Source organism: Pinus tabuliformis, chromosome X (assembly GCF_031772625.1).
Source record: "Pinus tabuliformis cultivar Carrire ecotype Pingquan chromosome X, CPIR1, whole genome shotgun sequence".
Taxonomy (NCBI): domain Eukaryota; kingdom Viridiplantae; phylum Streptophyta; class Pinopsida; order Pinales; family Pinaceae; genus Pinus; species Pinus tabuliformis.
The window spans coordinates 261,781,751-261,795,283 of record NC_142308.1 but is presented as its reverse complement, the minus strand read 5'-3'; the positions used below and the strand labels follow the sequence as shown (position 1 = coordinate 261,795,283).

At 41.1% G+C, this 13,533-nt stretch overlaps 1 protein-coding gene across 12 annotated transcripts in view; it reads right to left on the bottom strand.

The window, feature by feature from the left end:
• LOC149139384 (uncharacterized) overlaps positions 1-12,518 on the bottom strand; it is a 37,751-nt gene extending 25,233 nt beyond the window's left edge. For 6 of the 12 annotated variants that reach the window (XM_089453370.1, XM_089453368.1, XM_089453367.1 and 3 more), the window contains exons 1-3: positions 11,170-12,518; positions 10,135-10,593; positions 9,658-9,878 (exon numbers count right to left, since the gene is read on the bottom strand). In XM_089453370.1, coding sequence (XP_089309496.1) covers positions 9,685-9,878; positions 10,135-10,593; positions 11,170-12,142 — 1,626 coding nt within the window. In that variant the 5' untranslated portion in view covers positions 12,143-12,518 and the 3' untranslated portion in view covers positions 9,658-9,684. Of the gene's footprint in view, positions 1-9,433; positions 9,879-10,134; positions 10,594-11,169 lie in introns of those variants that run through there. The other 6 variants (XM_089453374.1, XM_089453372.1, XM_089453375.1 and 3 more) reach the window with 4 other exon arrangements.
• Between the last annotated feature and the right edge of the window lie 1,015 nt (positions 12,519-13,533).

Genomic DNA, 13,533 nt, shown 5'->3' with positions numbered 1-13,533 from the left:
CCCTAACACAGAGGAGACTTGAGGTCAACTCAGAGAGACTACCCCTCCTAAGCCTATTTCAACCACCCAAAAGCCATGCTAGGCAAGTTAGCCAAGTTTGAAATTTGGGTGAGGCCGCAATATTGGTTAGCAAACACTTTCTAATGTGGCTAGGAGTCAGGACAGCTAGGTAATGGTGCTTGTTGGAACAAGGTAAATAGGACAGCTAGGTAATGGTGCTTGGTGCCGCAAGCAATCATAGGAACAACAATCACTAACAGTGGGACAACAATGCTAGTAGTGTGACAGCGTGGTGCAGCAATACCACATGGGACAGCAGTGGCAAGCACGGTGCAGTAATGGCACATGGGACAGCAAGTACATGGTGTAGCAATAGTACTTGGGACAACAATGATACTTGGTGCAGCAAGTACATGATACAGCCATGATTGGTGAGGCATGATGAGATGCAGCATAGTGATGATGAGTGCAGCATGGTGCAATGTGATGATGAGGAGCAGCACAACAATAGGTGCAGCAAGGCGATGGAGTCACCTTGGAAAATCAGTTGAAGCAGTATGTCTTCAACTGAGTTCAACTACCTCATGTATCATCTACTTAGAGATGATCTATGCTCTTATTTAGATAAGTCAAAGTCTTGACTTTTGTTGTAAATGTACTATCTCTCTCTCTCTGCTGAACTGTTGAAGAACATATAAGAAGAATTGATCAATGTTTCCCCACATTGGGGTTTGTCCCTGGCTAGCGTCACATCTTGTGTCCTCTTGTCTTGGCTTGTCTTTTGTGATCTATATTTATGTTCTATCTGCAATTTACTTTAATGCTGATGTGAATGCTAATCTGGAAAAGATATTGAGCTAACTATGAAAATTGAAATAAATTACTCTAAGCATAGAACATATACCTAAAATTTAACATGGTATCAAAGTTGAGGTGAAGACAAAGCCCAAGCAAGAGTGAAAAAGCAACCACTGAAGGCAGTTGGGTAAGGACAAAAGGATCAATGGATTCCTCATCCCTCTTTAAATTCACCAAGGGTGAAGTCGAAGCAGAGAATTATCATAGTGGCACAGCAGAAGCTTCTAATGCCCTACCTAAAGATCGCTTCAATGGGAAGTTCGAATCTAAGAGTGGAAGGAAAGGCAAATGACTTGTTTGTAATAAGTTCAGCCATTATGCGAAGGAGTGTCTGAATGGCAGGGACACATCACTTGATGATGATAACAATCATTCCAGGGACATATTCAATAATCGGAGGAATGACATGTAATGCAAGTCATCAAGGAACCCCATGTATGAAGAATTAAATGTTGTTTCTGATAAGATAAAGAAGTGTTATCTTGTATTGGCCCTATCCTCCAGACTCTTTGGGAATCTGGCTTATTGATTGTAGTGCTTCAAGGCACTTCATCGAATAGAAGTGTGCTCTCTCTAATTTGGTAGAGATGGAAACAAATGTGGGATTATACTTGGAGTCGATGCCACCTATCCCGGAAAGGGTGTAAGGAATGTTACCTCTCAATTGATGAGGGTAACTCAATTCATTTACAAGAATCTCTTTATGTACCTGATCGCAAGAAGAACCTGGTGTCTGTTTTAGCAATGGAAGTCAAAGGTCTCATGGTGGTATTCATCGATGGAAAGGTACATGTTTGAAAATAGAATTTTCAAAGATGCTTTTACTCATGGGTTCAGGGTTAGCACAGGATGGTCCATTGGGGACCATGTCAGTTGACACGTCTCATCTATAGCACCGGAGGTCTACGTTATGGGGCCTTACCCGATGTGAGTCAGATGGTGACAGGGATACCTGAATTAAAAAAGAGCATGAAGGTACATGTCTAAGATATAACGAAGGAAAATCTTACAAGGGGACCATTCTCCTCATATAGCAGGTCCACAGGTTTGGAACAACCTGAGGGGTTTGAGATTCATGATCGCGAATCTCATGTGTGCAAGTGGAAGAAAGCCCTCTATGGCTTGAAGCAAAACACCCTCGGCTTAGTATGAGAGGATTGATAGCTGTCTGATGAAGCTGAGATTCACGAGTGAAGCCAATCCAAACCATTGCTCGAAGGTTGTCGATGATAGACCTCTCATATCGGCACCTTCTGAGGACGACCTATTTCTGACACATGCAGACCCTCTCATTTGCAGAAGTAAGAGGGAATTGGATTTCGGATTTGGAATGGTAAACTTCAAGCTTGTGACTCCCTCGATGGAGCTTAACTTTCAGAAGTTATGTGGTAGTAATGTTGGACCAAATTTGGGAAATGCCTCTAAGTTTCATAAACTCGTTCACATTGATGTTCTTGGTGAACTTCTGTCCGGACATATGTTTTGCAGTTAGCATGATGAGCTCATATATGGTTGAACCTCACTGGATTGGTGCCAAGAATCTTCTGAGATATCTTTAGGGCACAATCTCTCATGGATTAAGATACACTGCCGAAAATGTGAAGCTACATGATTATTCAAATGCTGACTAGGCAGGCAGTGTGGAGGATCGCAAGAGCACTTCTAAGTGTTGGTTCTCTTTGGGTTCTGCTTCGATATCCTGGATGAGCAAGAAGCAGAAGACGGTTGCTTTGAGCACCACTGAGACCGAATACATAGCTACGAGTATGATCTCGTGTGAAGCTGCCTGGTTGTGGAAGCTCTTCAGTGAGCTATTTGTACACATGATGGATACCACCGTGATCTTCTGTGTCAACCAGGGGGGGATTCGATTGTTGAGGAATCCCGTATTCTATGATTGCTCCAGCATATAGACATCAGATACTACCTTATCTGGGATATGGTACGTCAATGAGCGAGGAGGCTCCATCGCATTGAGACTGATGTACAAGTCGCAGACATTCTATCAAAGCCACGGGAAAGGTCAAATTTGTGACTTTCCCAAAAGACTTGCCAGAGTCGTTGAGAGACCCTCTTATGAGGGTCCTGCATGATGCATGCATTGAGCTCTGGGAGCTCTGGGGGCTTGGTGTACTTCTTGGAGCAACAAGCAACCATAGGACGACTCACCCTCCCATAATGGTGCGCAGTGTACAGGGTGAATGGTTCAACCTTCCCTTGTGATACCCCATGGCGACTTAGGGACAGGATGAGTGGTTCTCCTGTCGAGGCATCCTACCCATGCAGTCTGGAACTCATGTGAAGTACCTCTCATCTGGCCAATGAGCAAGGAAATGGGGTTAGGGACCATAGTGGTACTATCGATGGACGCATCATTGTATCTACCGTACTCCCTATGCTAGGATGACCTCCATTGATCTGGGATCGGTATGAGTGGTTTGAGACACTCTCTTGTGATATTGATCTAGGATCAATGAAACTGACTTCGGGTCAGTAAGAGTGACATAACTCACTCTCTTTTGGAACTAATCCCACACTCTCTTCATATGGAACTGACTTTGGGTCAGTAGAGAATAGTATGAGACATTCTCGATCAATTCTTCTTCTTCATGGTTTAGCAGTGCAGTGCAGAGCACTGATGGCAGAGAATCGAGATAGTATAGTCGGACAGATGGATCAGCGGATGGAGTTCTCCCTAGTTGAGAGGGAGTGTTAAAATTGGCAACTAGGGCCAAACTCCATGTGGGTCATCTTATTTATGGCAACTGATATTTTTCTTGGATCCCTCTCATTGAGAAGTGTAGGATTGATCTATATATCATCCGATTTTGATAAGTATTCATGGAGATATGAATTTATTTGTGTTATGGGACAATTCGTCAAGGTCGACCAGCAACCAAATAGCCCACACATGTGCTCAACGTTTTAGTATAAAAGGAGATGACTTGAGATTCAGTTCACACACACTTCTCTCTTGATTTCTCTCCACGTGTCTTGGGTTTTAGTGTGAGAGAAATCTAAGAGGAAGTAGCCCTAAACGCAGGAGGAAAGGTGGCTAATCTATCTACCCTAGCCGCAGTCCTAGCCCTAGCTTCTACGCATAATTGAAGCATGCAATTTAGGTGCTTGGTGTGTGTGCGGCAAAGGTCTGTGGTAGGCCACTCCAAAATAGGCCAGGTGGAAGTGTTAGGGGCTGCCATATGCTCACAGCAGCATGAGGAGGCAGCCATCTACCTTGACTAGTCATTAAGGTAGTTTAAGGTATGTTGGGTTGCTGTAGCAATGGGACAGCAGCAAACATTGTGCTGCAAACACAAATGGGACAGCAAGCAATCATAGAATCACTTACAGTGGGACAGCTAGGCAATGGTGCTTGTTGGAACAAGGTAAATAGGACAGCTAGGTAATGGTGCTTGGTGCCGCAAGCAATCATAGGAACAACAATCACTAACAGCGGGACAACAATGCTAGTAGTGTGACAGTGTGGTGCAGCAATACCACATGGGACATTAGTGGCAAGCATGGTGTAGCAATGGCACATGGGACAGCAAGTACATGGTGCAGCAAGGTGCAGCAATAGTACTTGGGACAACAATGATACTTGGTGCAACAAGTACATGGTACAGTCATGATTGTTGAAGCATGATGAGATGTAGCATAGTGATGATGGGTGCAGCATGATGATGAGGAGCAGCACAACAATAGGTGCAGCAAGGCGATGGAGTCACCTTGGAGAATCAGTTGAAGCAGTATGTCTTCAACTGAGTTCAGTTACCTCATGTATCATCTACTTAGAGATGATCTATGCTCTTATTTAGATAAGTCAAAGTGTTGACTTTTGTTGTAAATGTATTCTCTCTCTCTCTCTCTCTCTCTACTGAACTATTGAACAACATATAAGAAGAATTAATCAAGGGTTTCCCCACATTGGGGTTTGTCCCTGGCTAGCGCCACATCTTGTGTCCTCTTGTCTTGGTTTGTCTTCTGTGATCTATGTTTATGTTCTATCTGCAATTTACTTTAATGTTGATGTGAATGCTAATCTGGAAAAGATATTGAGCCAACTATGAAAATTGAAATAAATTTCTCTAAGCATAGAACATACCTATAATTTAATATTATGGATCTTTCGCCTTGGAACATCATTTTATTGTTATCTCCCTCATGCACCTTGGAGGGTGCACTTGGTGAGATTTCCTAAGTAGACCCTTGAGCACATCCCCCTAGGTTGAACATGATTTAATTATATTTTGCTTTATCCATTTTTGGAGGACGCATTCCGTGTAAACACTCGACATTTGACATGGTATGGTGCCTTTTAGTAGTACGCCACACCTCATGAGCATTATCTCATTCTTTTCACTACTATTTTTGGATGAGGGCAAGTTGTCATGGAGATGCTAGTGTCCACATGCCTTGATTTGGTCAACCATGGATTGAAGAGAGATCTAACTACTTCGATATTTTACTATTTGTTTGACTTGTCATGGATCTAATTAGAAGGATAATAATATTTTGTGTGAGGGAAGGGACTCACTCTATAAAGAGTAGCTCTCTCTTTATTGTAATGGTTGTTGAGACCCCCTAAACTTCATTTGTACACCACACTAAGGCCCTTATGGACACAAGATGCCAGGGACAAACCCCAATGTGGGGAAACCCTTGATCAATTCTTCTTATATGTTCTTCAATAGTTCAACAGAGAGAGAGAGAGATAGTACGTTTACAACAGAAGTCAACACTTTGACTTATTAGATAAGAGCAAAGATCATCTCTAAGAAGATGATACATGAGATCAGTTGAAGACATGCTGCTTCAACAGATTCTCCAAGGTAACTCCTTCACCTAACGTTGTGCTGTATTTCGTCATCATGCTGCACCTCACCGCGCTGCACCATGTTGCACCCATCATCACTATGTTGCATCTCATCACGCTTCATTAATCATGATTGTACCCATCACTGTATTGCATTATGTGCCATTGCTACACCATGTAGCCATACTGACCTATGTGTTGGCTGCATCTTGCTTGCTTGTTGTCCTTAGCATGCTTGTTGTTGCATGCTAGTTGTCCCTTGCATGCTAGCTGTAACATTGCATGCTTGGTGTATTTGCTACTAAGTACCATACAACTGTCCCAATGTTAGTTAGTTGTTCCTTGCATGCTGCTCTCCTTCAAAGACAGATGCTCTAGCTGTTCCGGTAGTTCTCGGCAGTTCCGGCTATTCCCGCTGTTCCCGACAGTTCCGGTTGTTCCCGACAATTCCCGTTGTTCCGGACAATTCCGGTTGTTCCTAGCAGTTCTGGCAATTCCAGCTGTTCCTAGCAGTTCCAGCAATTCCAGCTATTCCCGACAGTTCTGACCTCTACCCTCTACGTTAGCTTTCCTACTTGTTCCGGCAGTTCCGGCAATTCTGGTTGTTCCCGCCAGTTACGGCTATTCTGACAATTTCGGCAGTTTCGGCTTGTCCCGGTAGTTCCAGCTTCTGCCCTCTGCGTCAGCTTTCCCGATTGTTCCGACAGTTCCGGCTATTCCCGGCAGTTCCGGCTTTTCCTAGCAGTTCCGGCTTTTCCCGACAGTTCCAGCTTTTCTTGGCAATTCCGGCTTTTCCCCGCAATTCCGGCTTTTCCCGATAGTTCTGGCTATTCCCGGCAGTTCTAGCAGTTCCGACTTTTCGCGGCAATTCTAGCAGTTCCGACTTTTCGCGGCAGTTCCAGCAATTCCAGCTATTCTCGGCTTTTCCCGACAGTTCCAACAGTTCTGGCAATTCTCGGTAGTTCCGGCGTCTACCCTCTGGATTAGGACAACGTTATCCCTTAAGATCTCTCCTCCTACTAAAACCCAAAGACAAATAGAGAGGAAGAGATCCCAAGTGTGTTGAAATGACTTGAATGCCACCTCTATTTATACTAAAACGTTGAACACAAGCAGGGTTTATTTGGTTTTTGGCCGACCTTGACGAATTGTCCCATAACACAAATAAATTCATATCTCCATGAATACTTATCGGAATCGAATGATCTTTAGATCAATCCTACACCTCTTGATGAGAGGGATCCAAGAAAAATATCAACTTCCATTAATAAGATGACCCACATGGAGTTTGGCCCTAGTTGCCAATTTTAACAAAATGTTTAAGTATGGCACCCTTAGCCTAAAAAGGTAATTTTCTGCTATATAAATCAGCAAGCTAAGACTGATTTAAAGCATGCATATCAAACCCTATTGCCTTACATTTTTATGTAGTTGCATTCTTTAATCTATGCTTCCTTGACTCCATCTGCCCAGGTTTGATTAGACACTTGGTGTTTGGATTTCCCTCCATCTTTCCCCTCTCACACACACATTAGTCCATTAGATTACTACCACCCATTTTGCTTAGGCTAACTCTTCACTAAATCACCTTGTGCCCCCACTCTATAGCCTTAGATATCTTACCCTTTAGGGAAGCCTCCCCTGAGTTGGAGAAGAGCCTACCAAATGTGAGAGGAAGAGCTAGTGTGGTGACAATGGATAGCCTTACTGAGTTGCAGAAGTCCGGCCCCTTGATGCTTGGGAATTAAAATCATTTGGGGTTGCTAAATTTTGTTGTAGGAACTACAGAAGATATCAAAGGGATGAATATATAACAAGGGGTTGCAGTATATAGCAAGGTGGGGAGGGTTGAGAAACAGGCCAAAAGATTTTAAAGGGGGTAGCAAGAATCTTATAGTTTTACCTGTGATTTCTTGGTCACTGCTCTTCCCCCAGCAGAGGTGGTTAAGCAGAGATCGCGGGCTACTGCAGATCCAAGGCTCGGGGTCTGTGCACAGCAGGGAAGGCATCTTGAGCATGGATAGAAGCAACATTACCTAGGCACAGCAGCAGAATATATGGACAGTGAGGTCGAACGTGCATGCATGCTGTAGGTATGCTTGTGCCAGCCATAGCATAGCTCTAATTTTAGATGCTGTTATAAAATCAAAATTGATGCCTTTTCAGTTTTAGATTAGGTTCTACTGTCGCAGTGAGAGAACTGCTGTTCCACATTTAGAGTAGCCTTAGATTAGGTGTTTTTTGCATGAGGTTACCTATTCTAAGAGGAGGCATGTCTTAAGGAGAGGTGCATGCCTTCTTGTTCTGTCTATTGAAATTTGTAACTAGGTTCGGTCCTCATAATATTCTATGTACTACTGATTTTATATATTTGATGTAAAGAGAAAAGAAAATTATTATTGTTATTTTTATAGCATGGGTTTCATGCCCATGGGTTTGTGTGCTTCTAGAATTTGTCATAAAGTCAAAAAAGTCATTGTCATATGTATTAGAGCCTATTTGGGCATTTTGTATAAAGTCAGAATTTATTTTAAGTCAAAAGTTGTCAAAGATCTCCCTCCAGGACCAAGTCAGCCTCATTAGGGCTATTCGAGCCTCACAAGAAGCCTATATATAAGAAGGAACTCGACCCCATTTGAGGAATTCATCCAAGCAAGTTCAATCATAACAAGAAGAACAGAAAAAAAGGAGGCGAAGAGTAAGTCAAAGACTAGAAGACAACAAAAATCGAAGTTTTTGGGTCAATCCCTCTCACACGTGCAAAAGGGAAGCTAGGGTTTCTGCAGCATCAACGACAAAATTTCAGATCTCCAAGGAAAGCTGAGATCTGTGATCAAAAGGCAAGACACTTCATCTATTTGTCAAGGAAAAAGAATCAATCCAAGCGAAGGAGAAAGGACGCCTAAAAGAGCCTCTTCATCCCACACGTGCAAAGTTGAAGCTACGTTGCAAGAGGGATCGAAAATTGCAAACCTGCAGTGAAGACCGAAATTATTGCAGAGGATCAAAGTCGCTGGAAGGTCGAAATTTGTTGTTGGAAGTTGTGCAAGGAAGCTCATCAAGAAGGAAGGTTGACTTGGTCTTGGAGGGGTCTTTGTTTTGGGTCTAAAATTCTTGGAATTCATCATTTGAAGATTCTATAAAAGAAGAATTCTTGTGGGTTTCCTCTCTAGGAGAAGTTTTGGCCCTGGCTAGCAGCCTATATCCTGTGTCCACTTGTGTTATTGATCTTCATAGTTTGGTAGTTGTTTGATGATAAGAACGTTATAATAATCAAGAGAAGAAGAAGCTAATTATAAATACTACAAGTTGAAGTAATGAACATCACAAGCAGTTATCAATGTAAAGAGAAATTCACCCTAATCTAGCTGTCCTAGATTTCTCAACATGGAATCAGAACTAAGATGACAAGAAGAGGCAGCTTGAAGATCACTCAATTGAAGAAGGATAAATAAGGGCCAAATACAAGAAGAAGAGCATCAAGGAGTATTAGTCAACAGTGAATCAGATATGTATTTGGAATGGTCAAGAAATGGTTTGTGCAACACAACATGGCAAATGCATGTTCCAATAGATAGTGTTCTATAATATTACTTATGAATTTTATTCTGTCATTGAGGACTTCCACTGAATAGAACCTTTGACATAAGAATTGTCTCCGCAGTTACAGTTTACGAATTTGTGAAAACATTAACAGATTAGAAGAAACAAAAACTTATATGTAGTTCGTTTTATACACTCTTGCTTTGGACAACCGAATCAAGGAATAAAAAAGGAGGACCAGAGGATTCTTCCCTTCATTCATTGGACTTGCTTTGTTCAAGACTCTATTGTTTTTATATCCTCATACAATGAATCTGAAGTCCAACAATACATATTGCTGATTATCTAACTAGTTAAAAAATATGGTTTGAAATTGTCCAAAAAAATATTCCTCTAGTGAATAAATGACCTAATTACCAAAATCTGAAATGAGCACTCACCCCACCTCGTCCTGCAAAACATAATGATTATATCTCAGGATCAGGTGTTGTTCCATGGATGTCAGATTGTGTGCGCATTGAAAATGCCCAATCTTTTATTTCAGCCCATGGAATGTAAGTGTATGCTACAGCTATGGTGCCAACAGCAACTGATATGCCAATAGAACTCCAAATCCATTTCTGCTTTTTCTTCTGTGCTCGCCGGCGTCTGCGTCCAAGTTCTAGAAGTGCAAAATAGAAATAATCCAACAATTAATGTTGCTGCTCTTTGCACGTTATGATTAAAGAGGACAGTACTACAGACATATATTAGAGCAAGAAATGCTTATTAAATAATACAATTCGATCACCAAAAGACAGGTAACTCAGAAGCATCCGTAAAAGGCACTACTTGAAAGTCCTACATCAGTAGTGGAGAAAGATTTAAATAACAACTGTCTAAAAAAACAAAACCCATGGAATAAATGCCAGTCTTACCTATTGCTTCTTGATTTCTTTGAGACATTTCCCGATTGACCAATTCATAATACTGGAGTTTATCGCGCAGCCTTGAAATCTCAAAGTCTTTACTATCAATCAGCATCTTCATCTCTTGATCTAGTTCTGCTCTCAGTGAACCCCTCCCAACTGCTTGTGCCACCATCCTTGCAACTGCAAGCTGTCCACAGACATCATCAGCGAAGTCTGCTAGCCTTGCTTTCTCTCCTTGAGATGATGCACTGATTTCAATTGATGGCAATGACAGCCCAATCAATGAAAACTTCTCTAACATTTCTTGCCACCAATTCTGCCAGAGAGATAAAGCTTCTTCGGCCCTCGTGCTTCTTTCTATCTCTATATACATTTTTGATCTCAACGCATCAATTTCAAATTGCATCCTTGAGCTGTAGCTCTCTGAGGTCTGACTTTGCAGTGACATATATTCAGTGGAGAGATCTGAAAGATGGAAAGACAGATTAGATTGAAACATACGTCAATGGTGGCCAATCATGAATCACAGTTGCGGAGCCTTTATAAGATATAAGCCATTCACTGTGAAGAATGGCAAATGGCATGTCTTTCAGAAATACTCGGTTAACTGCTACAGAGATTACTTCAAAGAAGACACATTTTATAGCAGCATTCTCTCCTTCATGGGCAGCAGAATTGGCAAGTATAAATTTAGGTTTGCTTCAGACTTCGTTATCCCAGATGCAAGTAAGTAGAAGACGATTTCAAATATCACTTTGAGACAGGCATAACAAAAGGATCAGTGGATCAAATTGCTTATGAAATGTTTTGTCAGTAATATTCAGAAACTGGACGAAAAAAACAAAACAAAGAAAGCAAACATAAGTCTTCACTGAGATAGTTTTCAATAGTTAACAATTTACTCAGCAATGTCAACTCGGTTTTTCATTTCTAGTATTTCAGATTTCAACTTTGAATAGTATCCACGGCAATAAGATGGATTTACAAACGAATTTTCGATGATAAAACAATGCAAAAAGCTTATCGGAGAAGGTTCCTCACCATCCTCGGCATCAAAAAACACACTTCGAGTTGTCCTTGGAGTACAATCAGCATCACCTGGAGACCTCTGAAACACTTCCTCTGCATTACTTTCCGAGCAGTCTTCACCTTCTGCCAAATTATAGTCATTAACTTCATTTAGTCCGCCTATGGTCTCATCTTCATTCCTACCTGGAACTGTAATCGTCCTGTTGCCATCTCTACCATTGGCTGAAACAAACTCCATCGACGTTTCGTTTGAGGTCAAATACTCTCTTGGAATCGAAAAAGCCCCCGGTGACGAATACAACTTCAATTTATTTCCGGCTTCAACAGACGTTTTCTCGCAGACTCGGCCGCATTGCAAATCAATTTCCTTCAACAAGCCCTTGACTTCCCCCCCTTTTAATCCCTTATTTTCTATTTTCACCAGTGTGTTTTCAGTCACGTGAGAGAATTTCAAATCAGTTTCGCTCAAAACTCCCTTGGCTTCCTGGTTTACAGAATTATTTTCTCTTAGAACGCCTTTTCCTATAAGCTTGTTTCCATCTGGAACAATAATTTCTCCATTAACCCTGTTTTCATCCCGAACCCTAAGTTCTCCGTTTACCAAATTTTCATCCTGGACACTAATTTCTCCAGTTGCCCTATTTTCATCGTTCACCCTGCTTTCATTGTCACATTCTTGAGCTCCGTTAACAACATGAAAACCATTTTGGCGGGGAGCATCTTTGGCTTCAAATTTCTGCACAGCGGAAGGGGGAGGTCGGCGTCTTTTATGATTGATAACATAAGGAGATGCGGTTAAAGACGGGGAAACGTAAGGAATGGCGGTAGATTGCGGCGTAGTGTACAGAGTCGGTGAAGCAAAAGCCGGAAGGGGAGTCGCCTTTCCATTTCTTGACGGATTCTTTTGTTCTTTATCCGAAAGAGTCTTGTCATTAACACTGGGTTCTATCAATCTGTCAAGTGCGAAGGCGGAAAATGTAGGCATTTCTGATTCCCGTAGCCTTCCTACTGACTTTTGCCTCCCAACGTCTCAAGCTAAAAAAACATAATTCGAGGATTGAAATTCTAAATCATATTAGCAGAAATGAAATACCGGGCGTCATAAAGGCCGGTTTTCTGGACGACTCCAGATGCAGAAATTGCAGAACGAGAATTGTTAGCAGAATCCTTTATATCTGCAATCGGGCATGCGCAGCTTGGGCGCAAAGCAACTGGTGTCCATTTCACTCTTCATAGAGATTTCGAGTCCGAATCTCGCAAGACTCAGGCCTCCGCTGAAATTGGCAGAGCCCTGTGTGCTTTGCTTTCAACGTGTAGCGTGCGTTTGACCGGTGCGCGTATTTTGGGTCCAATTTTCGCACACACCAACCCAAGTTCGTAGCGATTCGACCTGCGTTTGACCGGCTCGATAAAAATTTTTCCTTTATTCTTTTTTACACAAATTGAATGCATAAAAAATAGTTACCATGCTAATTATTTTTAAACGTGGGAAAGTGGAAGTCATAACCTTTTATTATATAGGTCTTTAAAGTGTTGTGCAAGGCAACCCACCTTTTCAAAGGGGGAAAAAGGTGTTATCCAAGGTACCTAGGTTATTAGTTAAGTTAAAATAGCAAATTGAGTGTTGTGCAAGGTATCTATGTTATAGAAAGATTGCTTGCATATTGAAATTTGGAATTTTTGCACTAGGTTACTATTTAAGTTAAAATAGCAAATTGAGTGTTCTGCAATGTATTTATGTTAGGGAAAGATTTCTTGCATATTGAAATTTGGAATTTGTTCTAAGTATTTGTGTTTGATAAAGATTACTTGCGTATTGAAATTTGGAATTTTTCAAAAAGTATTTAGGTTAAGAGAGATTGTATATTGAAATATGAAATTTTTAATTGTGAATGTGGATTTTAATTAAATTTTTACACTGAGATAATTGATAAAATAAAATATAAAGAAAGTAGTAGAAGTGAAGTTAAAACATATGTAATTATATTTTTGGATTATTGTAGTGAATGGGTAATTTGTATTGATATTAAAGGAGTTCAAATTTTTTGAGGTTTTTATTGATGGATGGGATTTTATTGAGCTTATTAATGTTAATCCTCAAGTTATAAGTTGGGGGAAGATTTTTTATGGTTATTACCAGGGTACTCCTATAGTCATAATGATCATGATTTAGTGCTTTTATACTCTAATGCAGGACTTTTATGGTTATGTGTGTGACTTTGGAATTTTGATGGAATGTTTTAGCATAAGCAACCCCTATTTTTTGTACTTTCTAGTGAGTCTAACTCTAGGATGGCTTCTTTTTGGCTTGTGGTAACTTAGATTTTGAATTTTGCTTTTGCTTTTGGGGGTTGTGTGGACAACCCACTTCTTTGT